This window comes from Coregonus clupeaformis, chromosome 8 (assembly GCF_020615455.1).
Source record: "Coregonus clupeaformis isolate EN_2021a chromosome 8, ASM2061545v1, whole genome shotgun sequence".
Classification (NCBI taxonomy): Eukaryota; Metazoa; Chordata; class Actinopteri; order Salmoniformes; family Salmonidae; genus Coregonus; species Coregonus clupeaformis.
In genome coordinates this window covers 64910109-64926767 of record NC_059199.1, presented here as the reverse complement: position 1 = coordinate 64926767, position 16659 = coordinate 64910109, and the positions used below count along the sequence as shown (strand labels likewise).

Sequence of the window (16659 nt, the reverse complement as noted above, 5' to 3'; positions counted from 1 at the left end):
TGAGCGTCAAGGACCGGAATGGTCTGTAGTGGAAAGACACAGGAAGAATAGAGATCATGATACTGAAAGCAGTGGAGCGTCTAGTAAAGAAAGCATAAAGAGGGCCAAGATAGGAAGCAAGAGTAAAAATGTGTAGGAGTGGAAAGTGGTGATGGTGTTTGATGAGACCACAGGGCCTCATTTACACCCTATCCAACTAACCAATGCAGGAGAGAAAGAGATAGGTGAAGTCAAATTAGCCCAGTTAATTGGAAATGGTAGATTGTTAATATTTTGTGGTAGCTCGGCTCAGCAAGGGAAGATTCTGCAAATGGAAAAGCTTAATGGGAAGAAGATTAAAAGCATTGTCCCTGGTGCTTATGCTAGGTTGAGGGGAGTCATCACTGGGGTCCCAATATCTATGTCCATAGATGATATTACAGAAAATGTGACGGGAAGCAGAGTGATTGAGGCCAAAAGGTTGATCAGTAGGAAAGAGTGTCAAAAAAGTGAAAGCTTATCAGTGCTACTGAGGTTTGAGAAGGCTTTACCTAGACAAGTACAGATAGGATTCATTAGTTTCAATGTCAGAGAATGTGTCCCATCCCCATTGCGGTGTTTTAAATGCCAAAGAATGGGACATGTAGCTGCTCAGTGTAAAGGAAAGAAAAGATGTGCCAAATGTGGAGGGGAACATGATTACGGTGAATGTCATAGCAATGTGAAGACAGATTGGTGGAACTACAGTGTGGAATGATGGAGCTTCCATGGCTGCTGCTGTACTAAGTGGACCTAATGTCAGGGCTGGTGCTTCTGCTGGACCTGGCATGGTTTTGAGACCTGTTCAGAAATCTTGTGCTCATGAATATGCTGTGTCAAAGGACACTTTGATAGTGAATAAAGTTAACTGCATAGCTTTCATTGGCAAGGTTATCAACACGACTCGGGTTGTGGAAAGCAGAAATGCCAAGTTGAAGGTTATTGTGGATACGGCAAAGTAGTTATTGGGGTAACAGATGTTACTGTTGAAATGGTTGTAGACATGCTGAATAATTTTAAGTGTGGATTGTTTCAGCATTATATAGATAAAGTTGAATGGGTTGGGGTGCTTGGGAGTTTTTTTTGGCGGGGGGGTAGAAGTCAGTAGGGATTTATTGTAAATTTTTTATTTAATTTGCTTAGAAATACAGAATTAAGCAGACCATGATTTATCGCATACTCCAGCACAGTAGGTGGCGACACCTTAAACGTTTGCTTGCGGATCGCCATGAAATCGTAGAAGAAGAAGAAGAAGAAGAAGAAGAAGAAGAAGAAGAAGAAGAAGAAGAAGAAGAAGAAGAAGAAAAACTCTGTCGCACTCCACTCCAGCAGAGGGCGATAGTGCATAATGTGTTATGCCCTAGGAAGGGGGGCATGCGCTTCTGTGTTTATCTTCTGCAGCAGTAAATGCAACTTTTGCTTGGAGGAAAATAAACAATACAAAACATGTCTAAAATAGAGTTGTTGAGAGAGTTGCTCAACCAGAAATTAACAGCGGCTGCTGAGGAGATATTTGGGGTAGTTGAAAAAACGATAGCAGAGTACCAGGTAGACGTTTTCCGTACGAAAGAGGAGAACGAACGTCTTCGTGGGCTGTTGATGTTGCATAGAGGAGGTTTGTAGTACAGTCATTTTTTTGTAGCGTCTAACCACATACAAAAGGGGAGGTGTAGCTAATTAGCTACATGGGTGTCTATCTAATAACGTTAGCAAGCTTTCTAGCCCTGGGGGCCAGTGTCCCAGACCCTAAATGTTTGTCAATGGCGAATCTTCATTGAAAGTGGCAATTACAAAACCTTAATTGATAGTGTAGTCAGGGGAACTGGCCTTAAAGCTGAGATCCGCAAAATGTGAAACAGCGCCACTGCATTTGTTCCTGTTTTGTTTTTGAAAAGGGGGCGACGAGCATCCAGCAACCCAGCAACGCAACCTGGTCTCAACATTTCGTATTAACTCCGAAACATTACATTTAGTGTGATATGTTACGTTTCGTATGGTATGTATTAATTTGTGCATGTCCAGCCGTTTTGTATATGTTACGAATTTGCTAAATGTACAATAGCTGGTACTGCAGTGCATCTCATCCTCATGGACTGCACCAGATTTGCCAGTTCTTGCTGTGAGATGTTACCCCACTATTCCACCAAGGCACCTGCAAGTTCCCAGACATTTCTGGGGGGAATGGCCCTAGCCCTCACCCTCTGATCCAAAAGGTCCCAGACGTGCTCAATGGGATTGAGATCTGGGCTCTTCACTGGCCATGGCAGAACACTGACATTCCTGTCTTGCAGGAAATCACGCACAGAACGAGCAGTATGGCTGGTGGCATTGTCATGCTGGAGGGTCATGTCAGGATGAGCCTACAGGAAGGGTACCACATGAGGGAGGAGGATGTTACGCACAGCGTAATGTCTTCCCTGTAACGCACAGCGTTGAGATTGCCTGCAATGACAACAAGCTCAGTCCGATGATGCTGTGACACAGCACCCCAGACCATGAAGGACCCTCCACCTCCAAATCGATCCCGCTCCAGAGTACAGGCCTCGGTGTAACAAAACCAAGACTCATTTACATTTTAGTCATTTAGCAGACTTACAGTTAGTGAGTGCATACATTCGATTTCCCCCGTGGGAATCGAACCCACAACCCTGGCGTTGCAAACACCATGCTCTACCAACTGAGCTACATCCCTGCCAGCCATTCCCTCCCCTACCCTGGACGACGCTGGGCCAATTGTGCGCCGCCCCATGGGTCTCTCGGTCGTGGCCGGCTACGACAGCGCCTGGATTCGAACCAGGATCTCTAGTGGCACAGCTAGTGCCTTAGACCACTGCGCCACTCGGGAGGTCAGTCAGTGAAGAGTGAAGAGCACTTTTTGCCAGTCCTGTCTGGTCCAGCAACGGTGGGTTTGCGCCCATAGGCGACGTTGTTGCCGGTGATGTCTGGTGAGGACCTGCCTTACAACAGGCCTACAAGCCCTCAGTCCAGCCTCTCTCAGCCTATTGCGGACAGTCTGAACACTGATGGAGGGATTGTGCATTCCTGGTGTAACTCAGGCAGTTGTTGTTGCCATCCTGTACCTGTCCCACAGGTGTGATGTTCGGATGTACCGATCCTGTGCAGGTGTTGTTACACGTGGTCTGCCACTGCGAGGATGATCAGCTGTCAGTCCTGTCTCCCTGTAGCGCTGTCTTGGGCGTCTCACAGTACAGAAATAGCTATTTATTGCCCTGGCCACATCTGCAGTCCTCATGCCTCCTTGCAGCATGCCTAAGGTACTTTCACGCAGATGAGCAGGGACCCTGGGCATCTTTCTTTTGGTGTTTTTCAGAGTCAGTAGAAAGGCCTCTTTAGTGTCCTACGTTTTCATAACTGTGACCTTAATTGCCTACCGTCTGTAAGCTGTTAGTGTCTTAACGACCGTTCCACAGGTGCATGTTCATTTAATTGTTTATGGTTTTTATTTATTTATTTTATTTAACCTTTATTTAACCAGGTAAGCCAGTTGAGAACAAGTTCTCATTTACAACTGCGACCTGGCTAAGATAAAGCAAAGCAGTGCGATAAAAACAACAACACAGAGTTACATATGGGGTAAAAAAAACATAAAGTCAAAAAAATACAACAGAAAATATATATACAGTGTGTGCAAATGTAGCAAGTTATGGAGGTAAGGCAATAAATAGGCTATAGTGCAAAATAATTACAATTAGTATTAACACTGGAATGCTAGATGTGCAAGAGATGATGTGCAAATAGAGATACTGGGGTGCAAAAGAGCAAAATAAATAACAATATAGGGATGAGGTAGTTGGGTGGGCTAATTTCAGATGGGCTGTGTACAGGTGCAGTGATCGGTAAGGTGCTCTGACAACTGATGCTTAAAGTTAGTGAGGGAGATAAGAGTCTCCAGCTTCAGAGATTTTTGCAATTCGTTCCAGTCATTGGCAGCAGAGAACTGGAAGGAATGGCGGCCAAAGGAGGTGTTGGTTTTGGGGATGACCAGTGAGATATACCTGCTGGAGCGCAGACTACGGGTGGGTGCTGCTATGGTGACCAATGAGCTGAGCTAAGATAAGGCGGGGATTTGCCCAGCAGTGATTTATAGATGGCCTGGAGCCAGTGTGTTTGACGACGAACATGTAGTGAGGACCAGCCAACAAGAGCGTACAGGTCACAGTGGTGGGTAGTGTATGGGGCTTTGGAGACAAAACGGATGGCACTGTGATAGACTACATCCAATTTGCTGAGTAGAGTGTTGGAGGCTATTTTGTAAATGACATCGCCGAAGTCAAGGATCGGTAGGATAGTCAGTTTTACGAGGGCATGTTTGGCAGCATGAGTGAAGGAGGCTTTGTTGCGAAATAGGAAGCCGATTCTAGATTTAACTTTGAACAAGCATGGGAAACAGTGTTTAAACCCTTTACAATAAAGATCTGTGAAGTTATTTGGATTTTTACAAATTATCTTTGAAAGACCGGGTCCTGAAAAAGGGACGTTTCTTTTTTTGCTGAGTTTAGTTGCAAAGTAGCTAAAAAGTAGTAAGTAGTTTAAAAGTAGCTAAAATGTTTAAGTTGTCCGTTCACATTATACGCCCACCCATCCACCCCCATTTCATTTTTGCCTTAAGTAACCTTCTGTCTTATGTAACCATACCAAACGTAACATATCATACTAATTTGAGTGCACAGGATTTACATTTACTGTGTTACGTCTAGTCTGAGACCCGGCTGAGCAAAGTAATACAAAAAAATAGTAGTAGCTACATACACTGCTGTTCTATAGCGCATGCAATGATGTCCGAGGGAATAAAACAAATGTTGTTTGAAGTTACATTTCTGTTGTTGTAATATCGCAAACGGACGTGGCAGTTTCACCGAAACGGATTCCAAATTTAACAGATCTACATGTGCAACTGTATCTCCTTCCCTCCAGAGTCAGACTGCCAGCAGCAGGCTGAAGCTACTATCACTTTGGTGCAGGTTGCCCCTGAGCAGCAGTCATGTACTCAAGACTGGAGCCTCCGTCTAGGACAGGAGGACCCAGAGCCCACAGTGTCACAGTGTAAAGAGGAAGAGGATACCCACTGGATCAGTGAGGTTGAAGAGCACATTCAAAGGCTGGAGTCTGATCCCAAAGAAGATCCAGACCAAGTATCCACTCCTGAAGGTGGGTTCGCTGACAAGCTCTCAACACATATTATCAAGCCATAGCATTGGTCAGTGGGCACATAGCTATACCTTTCAGCACATCATTTATTGTAACACAGTCGTGCTGTTGTTGTTAGAGTTGTATTTAAAGGTCATACTCTTTGAAATCAAGGGGCATTTTATTAGTGGAAATTATTGGAAATCGTACAGTCTGTGGCTTTAAGCCCTGGTGACGCTGAGTCCTTTCTTTTCCTCAGATTTCACATTCCAAATGGAGGCAGAAGGGTCTGCAGATGAAGCCATCAAACTGAAAGTAATCATCAACGACAACAGAATAGAGAAAGTGGTTCTGCCCTCTCAACCTGATTCACTGAATGAGCTGATATCAACGCTCAAGGAGAAACTACATCTGAAGTTTGATTTCTGTCTTCTTTATGAAGACCCTGATTTCAACAATGAGCTCTTCAACTTAGAGACCATTGAAGAGTTGCCTTCTCCTAGGGCTACGGTGAAAGTTTTGCCAATACGACGTGATACAGACCTCGGTTTAGCTGGACTCTCAGCCACTGAGTTACAGGACACCCCACCAGAGCGGCTAGGCAGGTGGCCTGAGGTATTTGTCATACCCACTTTCTCGATGGAGGTTGAGTTTGCTCTGAGAGAGGGCAATTGTGCATATCTGAGACATGAAACTGTGCTGAAAATAACAAGGGATCAAAAACACAACATTCTTGATAGGATGGCATGGACCATCTTCAATTTCAAAGCTTACCCAAGTGACAGGCAGTTTGCCAAGGCAGCTGAGGCCCTTGTAACCAAGCACCCATGTTTGAAAGAGCCTGGCTCAAGAACAGGCTGTGATGGCTGGAAGAATAGCCTGAAATTCAAAATGGGAAACTACAGGCAGAAGTTACGCCGTGTTGGGTTCCCAGAGGTTGCTGTGAATGGGGGGAGGAGGAGCAAGCATCGTCCTGACAATGAGCATGCTCGGAGCAACATTAAACGAGCTCGCCGGGCAGAGGTGAACTTCCTGCCCAACTTCCCTCAAGGAGAAGACGAGGCCAGCCTGGAGAAACAGAGACTGGAGATGGTCCACGAAATTACGAAAGAAAACAGAGACTTGCCACTCATCAATCAACACATGCAGAAGACATTTGCTCTCCGACGCCAAGAAATCGTGAAATCCAGTCCCCCAGTAGAGCATCTCAGAACACGCTGGCCAGCACTCTTCCTCGAAGCCCAGGTAAGCAGACTAAGAAAAGTTGGGTTTGTCCATTCATATGCTCATAACAATCTACATTTCCATTGCAATTCAGATCTTCTTTGATGGATGTCACATGGGCTTTTGGTTGTACTCACAAATGGTGGTTATCAGTAACAAAATTCTCAGGGCATGCTCAACTTGCCTGACTGCCATAAATTGATGTGTTCTATGTGCTTTATCTTTTGCTGCAGGTACATGCTGAGTTTCAGAGAATCACCAACCAGAGCCTGCAGCAGACGTTCTACGCTGCCTTGGACCACCACACGCCCCGCCTGCTGACTCTGTTCAGGGAGAAGGAGGGGAAGTCCACCACCTATGGAGGGAAGTTCTCAAGCATCCTGAGAGTGTACAATGAGCAGGTCAGTGGATCAGGGATGGACAATCTTGGTGTGGCTGCAGACTCTTGTTTCAATCAAGCAGTGACACACCTGATTCAACTTTATCAACTAATCTTCAACCAAGACGTTGTTTACTGCTTGGTTGGAACAAAAGCCTGCACCCACACCTGGATTTTGTGGATAAGATTGGCCACCCGTGCACTATATGGACATATACTTCAACTGTTAGTTGTGACTGGAACCAGATTAGATTACTCCTCTATGTTGGGGTTGACGATCTCAATTTGCTGGATTATTTAAATGCTAAATTACATTGTGAAATGTGCACTCTTTAGTTCACTTCACAGGGAGAAAAGAACATCACTGTGGCCCGCTCTGCAGTCCTGGCTGGTCTCCCTTTGTTGTTACGAGAGGATAGTTCTGATGTCTTCAAAGTCTGCAAGGTGGTCACCTATATGGTTTTACAGCCTGTACCATTATCAACGCAATATTCTTTTGTATTGTGATTTTTAAACGTTGTTTTTTCTTATGTCATTAAGGTGGGAGAACTCAGCAACCCTGGTATTCTGGATGGCGTTTCCATTCTCTCAGTGGTGGCCCAGCACAATGAGGTGGTGGTGGGTGGTGTACCCATCAGACCAGCCCATGTATCCATTGTCCTTGAGGATAAGATCGTCATGACTAACTCCCGCTCCTGGCCAGATGCTCTCGTGGTTGTGTTTGGCCTACTCTACTCCCTCCATCTGAACTACCCCAAGGCCCTGGGCAGCACCTTTGAGTTCATGCAGAAAGTCTTCCTGAACCTCGACGATGGAAAGCTGAAGCCCAAGCTGTTAGCGCTGAAAAATGAACTGTTGGCCTAATTCTGTAGTGATGAGCTGGAATTTTACTTACAGTGACCTCCTATATGCTGAGTGAGTCGTTTGAAAACAAAACATTTTTCTTGGGGTTTAGTTGTTATATTTTTTTATGTTTTTTGTGAAGGTAATGGATTTTAAATTTTATTTCAGTGCACTTGTAACCCTTTTATGTGCAATGAAGACACATGACAGTCAACACATTAACTTGCCACATACAGTAGATCTGCGACCCAGTTCTATACCTTCGTTATACAGCTGCAGAAAACCCCAAAATGTATTCTACAAGATTTCACCTTTGCAGACATTCCGACTGTCACAAAATAAATGTCGATAAAATGTTTATTAAAGTGTCTTTACCTGCTTTTGTCTATCTTTTCTGGCATTGTTGCATGATCCTGGCCTTCTATCTGAATTGTAAATGTTCACGAAGACACAGGACTATGTCTCAACTGTTCTAACACTGAATATACACTGAGTGTACAAAACATTAGGAACACCTTCCTAATATTGAGTTGCAGCCCTTTTTGCCCTCAGAACCGCCTCAATTCGTCGGGGCATGGATTCTACAAGGTGTCGAAAGTGTTCCACAGGGATGCTGGCCCATGTTGACTCCAATGTGTCCCACAGTTGTCTAGTTGGCTGGGTGTCCTTTGGGTGGTGGACTATTCTTGATACACACGGGAAACTGAGTGTGGAAAAACCCATCAGTGTTGCAGTTCTTGACACACTCAAAATTCTTTAACCTGTCTCCTCCCCTTCATCTGCACTGATTGAAGTGGATTTAGCAAGTGACATCAATAAGGGATCATAGATTTCACCTGGATTCACCTGGTCAGTCTATGTCATGGAAGGAGCTGGTCTTCCTAATGTTTTGTATACTCAGATCCTATGTAGTTCAAAACAATTTGGGGGGGATTGCTAGGTATTACTCCACTGTTGGAGATTGAAACACAAGCATTTCACTGCACCTGCAATAACATATTAAAATCTGTGTATGCGACAAATAAACGTAGATTTGATCTGTAGTTGGTAGTAGTACACACAGTGGATAGCCAGAGCTGTGATGGCGGTCAGTAGGAGGGCACACAGCATCACCAGACACACTGCAGCTGTGATGGCGGTCAGTAGGAGGGCACACAGCATCACCAGACACACTGCAGCTGTGATGGCGGTCAGTAGGAGGGCACACAGCATCACCAGACACACTGCAGCTGTGATGGCGGTCAGTAGGAGGGCACACAGCATCACCAGACACACTGCAGCTGTGATGGCGGTCAGTAGGAGGGCACACAGCATCACCAGACACACTGCAGCTGTGATGGCGGTCAGTAGGAGGGCACACAGCATCACCAGACACACTGCAGCTGTGATGGCGGTCAGTAGGAGGGCACACAGCATCACCAGACACACTGCAGCTGTGATGGCGGTCAGTAGGAGGGCACACAGCATCACCAGACACACTGCAGCTGTGATGGCGGTCAGTAGGGAGGGCACACAGCATCACCAGACACACTGCAGCTGTGATGGCGGTCAGTAGGAGGGCACACAGCATCACCAGACACACTGCAGCTGTGATGGCGGTCAGTAGGAGGGCACACAGCATCACCAGACACACTGCAGCTGTGATGGCGGTCAGTAGGAGGGCACACAGCATCACCAGACACACTGCAGCTGGTCTCTATGGAGGGAAACTAGAGCTCAACTTGCCACTGAGCCCTGAGAGGAGAATAACACAATACACTTCATAGAGCATAAAGAAGGACTATATAGCCTTAACAAAGCACATACATAAGGACTTCATACAGCCTTCACAGAGCATACATACGAACTTCATATAGCCTTCATAGAGCATACATAAAGACTTCACAGAGCATACAGAATAACTATATATAGAGTGGGGTCTCCCACTCCACTTTCTATTCTGGTTAGAGCTAGTTTGCGCTGTTCTGTGAAGGGAGTAGTGCACAGCGTTGTACGAGATCTTCAGTTTCTTGGCAATTTCTCGCATGGAATAGCCTTCATTTCTCAGAACAAGAATAGACTGACGAGTTTCAGAAGAAAGTGATTTGTTTCTGGCCAAAAAATTGCTTTTCTTTCGAAAACAAGGACATTTCTAAGTGACCCCAAACTTTTGAACGGTAGTATACATCAGTACAGGGTTACAAGCAGAACATTTGAAAAGGTCCCAGCGTGTTTGTTCTTATCACTCTGAATAGAGAGTGAGGCAGCAGGGGGGAACAGATTCTTACCTTGGTGAAGTTGATTGTGGACACAGCCAGTCTGTGAGGGTGTGTGACGTGTGTTAGAGATGACGTCTGTGTGTGTTCCGTCTGACTTCTGCCCTGCTGGGGTTTCTCCACACTGCCGGTACAGCTCCATGTCAACTTGATGCACACTGGTATCTGTGAGGTTGTTTCTCTGTCAACACAGCTCACTGGTTTGTCTGTCTGTCGTTGGTCTGTCTATTTGTCTGTCTGTCTGTCACTGGTCTGTCTGGCTGTCGCTGGTATGTGTGTCTGTCGCTTGTCAGGGAGGTAGTGTTGGTCGCCTTCAGGGTTCTCTCAGGCACAAAGGTCTCTGTGTGTGTGTGTTTGTTTTTGTGTGTGCGCACGTGCAAGTGAGTCTGTGTTCTTAATTACATGGAGCAACGTCAGCATATTTCTCAGCTTGTGTAAGTGGGTGAGTGTCTTTCTATAACTAAGGGAGTAGTTATTAGATTTCGGTGTCCTTGTGCAGCCTGAGCCCTCCCCCTTTGACGCAAAAACAAAAAACATTGAAACGCCTGTGACTCCAATTAGTATATAATCAAGGCAGCCTGTCAGTCAGTCCATGGCTCTGTGATCATAGAAATTGTTCACGTACCGGTAGAACAGACAGCACCATTGATAGAAACTATTGCCTGATTGAAAGCCGAGGAGAAGCCTGGTACAGAAATGAACATTTACTTAGAAATGACATAAAATGGTAATTACACTATAACAATCTGTTTGGCGGAACTTCTGTGTGTTACCCAAGCTCCAATGATGGACAGGCCATGTAAAATGACATCTATTGATTCTATGCAACCTATTTCGATGTCTTGGGACATTGTCCTTCTCACTCGCCCTGGTGAAGGAGGGCTCTAAGAATATCTCCCTGATGTGATGTCATCAGAATGGAATGTCAGGATCGTCCTGTAGATGCTACAATATGGAATGCTGCCGACATACTTATCTAATGTGACTTTAAACGCCACACAACCTACTTACCATGGAATATCTCAGCTCAGCATGAGGGCAGGAGAAAGCTAATAGCACTTGCCAGTTAAACACTGTATGTGACACTAATATAATGTGAATGCACATATCCAGTACCTCTGTCTGCTCCTTTACTACTAATGAACTCTTGTTGAATGCATGTTATTCCTATGGTTTATACAGAGTACAGTAGCTTTTCTGAATGGTAACATGGCTGACTATACAGCACTATAAACAGAATATAAGGAAAAGTTCCATCCTGTCAGTTCCTTTCTGTAAATAGAGATCAAAACAAACCAGTTTTATGTGAATAGTCAGACCGTAGCATGTTACATAGTATGGTCCAGCTGCATATGCAATTAACATGTAAATACTGTATGGTTTTAGCTTCACTTGGTATAAAGAGTCACACCATCACATGTACTGTATGAAGTTGCCTCTGTGGTTGAAACGTTATTAATACAAACTATAGGAGCATTTATTCTAAACAGCACAGAGGCATTTCTCACATTTTGTCTAGAACACAGTCAGCCCTGAGCTTCTAATGTCATTGGTAAATCACACGCTTCCAGCTCCTCCTATCATTTTCCTTCTTTCTTTTACAGTGTGGTCTGGAATGTTGGCTGTACAGGGCTGGTGCTCGCTGGAGCTACTCAACCTTCATGTCTCACACTCATCCCATACATATGTCTCCTATTAGCTACACTCACCCAGAGAGAGGGAGGAGGGAAATAGAGGAAGGAGTGAGGGAAGGAAGAGAGTGGGAGTGAGGAGAGGGGTAGAGAGAAGGAGAGAGGGAGGGAGAGAGAGAAGGGAGAGAAGGGAGTGAGACAGTAGGGTGAAGGAGAAGAGAGGAATTCGATATATGCTTTATGTGTTTTATATAAAACCGAGACAGAGACAGCGAATACACTGCATGTGTATGTAAGATAGAGATGTGTGTAGAGAGAGAGAGAGGAGAGAGCATACTGTACACAACCACATCAGAGACCCATATATTTTCCAAAAAAAATGATGTTGTTTATCTTCCGTCTTTTTCCTTCATTTGCATCTCGTTTCACAATAAAAAACTAAACAAACCGCCATACCATGAAAATGTACAAAAATAATAATACAAATAATATGTATATATAATTATATAATTATCAACAAACAGACAACATTAATAATAATAACAATACTATTAATCGTTAACATAATATGACACTTCTTAATCATTGGTCTCATGCATACTCATACACCGCCCGTCCGTTAGGAAAGAGGGCGATTACTAAAAATAGAACCAGGAGTTCAACCAGTTCAGAATAAGCGACTAGCTACATGCAATGACATAAAGGAGAGCCTGATGTACACATTCTTCCTGGCATAAGGTCATTTACAACGGACTGTACTGCACTATATTGCTGCTCCCATCTAGTATACTGTACAGGGCACAATACAAAACTGACTGGAGTTGTACAACATACGCTGGGACTTGCCCAGAGTCTGGGGCTATGATATAGTTCAGATAACACAGACTGTAAGTAACGGTTTTACTCATCCCTCTCTCCCTTTTTTCATCTGTTTTCTCAATCAGTTCATTTCTCATCAGGTTCCTATGGTATGATATGTGTGTCCAGTCTATGGTTTCATTTGACTCTTCCTTCATTGTTTTTAGTGCTTCCATTTTTATTTATTTTTATCTTTGTTTGCACATATTTCTCTCCTTTCTTCCTCCTTTGGGTTTGTCATCCGTGGGCTTGTTCCCCCTCTCTTTTTCCTCCCTCACAGGGTCTTGTCGCTTTCCTTCTTTAAGTGGCTGAGGAAGAGAGAAGATATCGTATGAGACAGGGTCAGGGATGATGCCCACACACACACACACCACACACACACAGTATTGTACAGCTAACCTTGTGGGGACACACAATTCAGTCCCATTCAAAATCCTATTTTCCCTAACCCGTACTCTTACCCTTATCCAAAAACCTAACCTTAACCCTAAACCTAACCCTAGCTCCTAACCCTAACCCTAAAACTAACCCTAGCTCCTAACCCTAACCTTTAACGTAATTCTAACCCTAACACTAATTCTAACCTTAACCCTAAACCCCCTTGAAATAGCATTTGACCTCGTGGGGACTAACAAAATGTCCCTAGTTGGTCAAATGTTTGTTTGTTTACTATTCTTGTGGGGACTTCTGGTCAAGAATAGTTCAACATGTACACTCTCCCCCACCTCCACCAGACACACTCTCCCCACACCCCACCCAGCTCCCCTGGTCCCTTCAGTAGGCTACCTGTAGTACTCGTCCTGGGTGAGGGAGTGGTGGTGGTGGTGGTGGATCCACTGCTGTTCCAGGGCCAGTCTCTGGATCTGCAGCTCTGCGCTCTGGGCCTGCTGCATGGCCTGGAGCTGGTGGGCCGCTGACATGGAACCTGTCAGAGAGGAGGGCTGGGGCAGCTCACGGAACGGAGCACCTGGAGGGGGAAGGAAAAGGGAAGCGGAAAGGGAGAAGAGGAGAGACAGGTGAGAGGAGGAGTGGAGAAGAGGAGAGACAGGTGAGAGGAGGAGTGCAGAAGAGGAGAGACAGGTGAGAGGAGGAGTGGAGAAGAGAGAGACAGGTGAGAGGAGGAGTGGAGAAGAGGAGAAACAGGTGAGAGGAGGAGTGGAGAAGAGGAGAGACAGGTGAGAGGAGGAGTGGAGAAGAGAGAGACAGGTGAGAGGAGGAGAGGAGAAGAGGAGAGACAGGTGAGAGGAGGAGTGGAGAAGAGGAGAAGAGGAGAGACAGGTGAGATGAGGAGTGGAGAAGAGAGAGACAGGTGAGAGGAGGAGAGGAGAAGAGGAGAGACAGGTGAGAGGAGGAGTGGAGAAGAGGAGAGACAGGTGAGAGGAGGAGTGCAGAAGAGGAGAGACAGGTGAGAGGAGGAGTGGAGAAGAGAGAGACAGGTGAGAGGAGGAGTGGAGAAGAGAGAGAGGTGAGAGGAGGAGTGGAGAAGAGGATAGACAGGTGAGAGGAGGAGTGGAGAAGAGGAGAGACAGGTGAGAGGAGGAGTGGAGAAGAGGAGAGACAGGTGAGAGGAGGAGTGGAGAAGAGGAGAGACAGGTGAGAGGAGGAGTGGAGAAGAGGAGAGACAGGTAAGAGGAGGAGTGGAGAAGAGAGAGAGGTGAGAGGAGGAGTGGAGAAGAGGATAGACAGGTGAGAGGAGGAGTGGAGAAGAGGAGAGACAGGTGAGAGGAGGAGTGGAGAAGAGGAGAGACAGGTGAGAGGAGGAGTGGAGAAGAGGAGAGACAGGTGAGAGGAGGAGTGGAGAAGAGAGAGAGGTGAGAGGAGGAGTGGAGAAGAGGATAGACAGGTGAGAGGAGGAGTGGAGAAGAGGAGAGACAGGTGAGAGGAGAGACAGGTGAGAGGAGGAGTGGAGAAGAGGAGAGACAGGTGAGAGGAGGAGTGGAGAAGAGGAGAGACAGGTGAGAGGAGGAGTGGAGAAGAGGAGAAGAGGAGAGACAGGTGAGAGGAGGAGTGGAGAAGAGGAGAGACAGGTGAGAGGAGGAGTGGAGAAGAGAGAGACAGGTGAGAGGAGGAGTGGAGAAGAGGAGAGACAGGTGAGAGGAGGAGTGGAGAAGAGGAGACAGGTGAGAGGAGGAGTGGAGAAGAGGAGAGACAGGTGAGAGGAGGAGTGGAGAAGAGGAGAGACAGGTGAGAGGCGGAGTGGAGAAGAGGAGAGACAGGTGAGAGGAGGAGTGGAGAAGAGGAGAGACAGGTGAGAGGAGGAGTGGAGAAGAGAGAGACAGGTGAGAGGAGGAGTGGAGAAGAGGAGAGACAGGTGAGAGGGAGGAGTGGAGAAGAGGAGACAGGTGAGAGGAGGAGTGGAGAAGAGGAGAGACAGGTGAGAGGAGGAGTGAGAAGAGGAGAGACAGGTGAGAGGAGGAGTGGAGAAGAGAGAGAGGGTGAGAGGAGGAGTGGAGAAGAGGATAGACAGGTGAGAGGAGGAGTGGAGAAGAGGAGAGACAGGTGAGAGGAGAGACAGGTGAGAGGAGGAGTGGAGAAGAGGAGAGACAGGTGAGAGGAGGAGTGGAGAAGAGGAGAAGAGGAGAGACAGGTGAGAGGAGGAGTGGAGAAGAGGAGAAACAGGTGAGAGGAGGAGTGGAGAAGAGGAGAGACAGGTGAGAGGAGGAGTGGAGAAGAGAGAGACAGGTGAGAGGAGGAGAGGAGAAGAGGAGAGACAGGTGAGAGGAGGAGTGGAGAAGAGGAGAAGAGGAGAGAGCAGGTGAGATGAGGAGTGGAGAAGAGAGAGACAGGTGAGAGGAGGAGAGAGAAGAGGAGAGAACAGGTGAGAGGAGGAGTGGAGAAGAGGAGAGACAGGTGAGAGGAGGAGTGCAGAAGAGGAGAGACAGGTGAGAGGAGGAGTGGAGAAGAGAGAGACAGGTGAGAGGAGGAGTGGAGAAGAGAGAGAGGTGAGAGGAGGAGTGGAGAAGAGGATAGACAGGTGAGAGGAGGAGTGGAGAAGAGGAGAGACAGGTGAGAGGAGGAGTGGAGAAGAGGAGAGACAGGTGAGAGGAGGAGTAGAGAAGAGGAGAGACAGGTGAGAGGAGGAGTGGAGAAGAGAGAGAGGTGAGAGGAGGAGTGGAGAAGAGGATAGACAGGTGAGAGGAGGAGTGGAGAAAAGGAGAGACAGGTGAGAGGAGGAGTGGAGAAGAGGAGAGAGCAGGTGAGAGGAGGAGTGGAGAAGAGGAGAGACAGGTGAGAGGAGGAGTGGAGAAGAGAGAGAGGTGAGAGGAGGAGTGGAGAAGAGGATAGACAGGTGAGAGGAGGAGTGGAGAAGAGGAGAGACAGGTGAGAGGAGAGACAGGTGAGAGGAGGAGTGGAGAAGAGGAGAGACAGGTGAGAGGAGGAGTGGAGAAGAGGAGAGACAGGTGAGAGGAGGAGTGGAGAAGAGGAGAAGAGGAGAGACAGGTGAGAGAAGGAGTGGAGAAGAGGAGAGACAGGTGAGAGGAGGAGTGAGAAGAGAGAGACAGGTGAGAGGAGGAGTGGAGAAGAGGAGAGACAGGTGAGAGGAGGAGTGGAGAAGAGGAGACAGGTGAGAGGAGGAGTGGAGAAGAGGAGAGACAGGTGAGAGGAGGAGTGGAGAAGAGGAGAGACAGGTGAGAGGCGGAGTGGAGAAGAGGAGAGACAGGTGAGAGGAGGAGTGGAGAAGAGGAGAGACAGGTGAGAGGAGGAGTGGAGAAGAGGAGAGACAGGTGAGAGGCGGAGTGGAGAAGAGACAGGTGAGAGGAGGAGTGGAGAAGAGGAGAGACAGGTGAGAGGAGGAGTGGAGAAGAGGAGAGACAGGTGAGAGGAGGAGTGGAGAAGAGGAGAGACAGGTGAGAGGAGGAGTGCAGAAGAGGAGAGACAGGTGAGAGGAGGAGTGGAGAAGAGAGAGACAGGTGAGAGGAGGAGTGGAGAAGAGGAGAGACAGGTGAGAGGAGGAGTGGAGAAGAGGAGAGACAGGTGAAAGGAGGAGTGGAGAAGAGGAGAGACAGGTGAGAGGAGGAGTGGAGAAGATGAGAGACAGGTGAGAGGAGGAGTGGAGAAGAGGAGAGACAGGTGAGAGGAGGAGTGGAGAAGAGGAGAGACAGGTGAGAGGAGGAGTGGAGAAGAGGAGAGACAGGTGAGAGGAGGAGTGGAGAAGAGAGAGACAGGTGAGAGGAGGAGTGGAGAAGAGGATAGACAGGTGAGAGGAGGAGTGGAGAAGAGGAGAGACAGGTGAGAGGAGAGACAGGTGAGAGGAGGAGTGGAGAAGAGGAGAGACAGGTGAGAGGGGAGGAGTAGAAAGAGG

At 47.0% G+C, this 16659-nt stretch overlaps 1 protein-coding gene and 1 long non-coding RNA gene across 2 annotated transcripts; one reads left to right on the top strand and one right to left on the bottom strand.

Annotated features, from left to right (window-relative positions):
• The first annotated feature begins 1374 nt into the window (after positions 1-1374).
• Positions 1375-7991, top strand: LOC121542960. The gene is made up of 6 exons (XM_041852614.1): positions 1375-1633; positions 4954-5187; positions 5426-6411; positions 6624-6791; positions 7106-7213; positions 7310-7991. Exons 1-6 carry the CDS (start codon positions 1465-1467, stop codon positions 7631-7633), a joined length of 1989 nt encoding a protein of 662 aa, XP_041708548.1. The 5' UTR covers positions 1375-1464; the 3' UTR covers positions 7634-7991.
• A 3883-nt stretch (positions 7992-11874) lies between these two features.
• On the bottom strand, positions 11875-13399 carry LOC121543843. Its single transcript, XR_006661373.1, has 2 exons — positions 13143-13399; positions 11875-12664 (listed from the first exon to the last, which is right to left on the bottom strand). It is a non-coding gene; the product is annotated as an uncharacterized LOC121543843 (long non-coding RNA).
• Positions 13400-16659: the final 3260 nt, after the last annotated feature.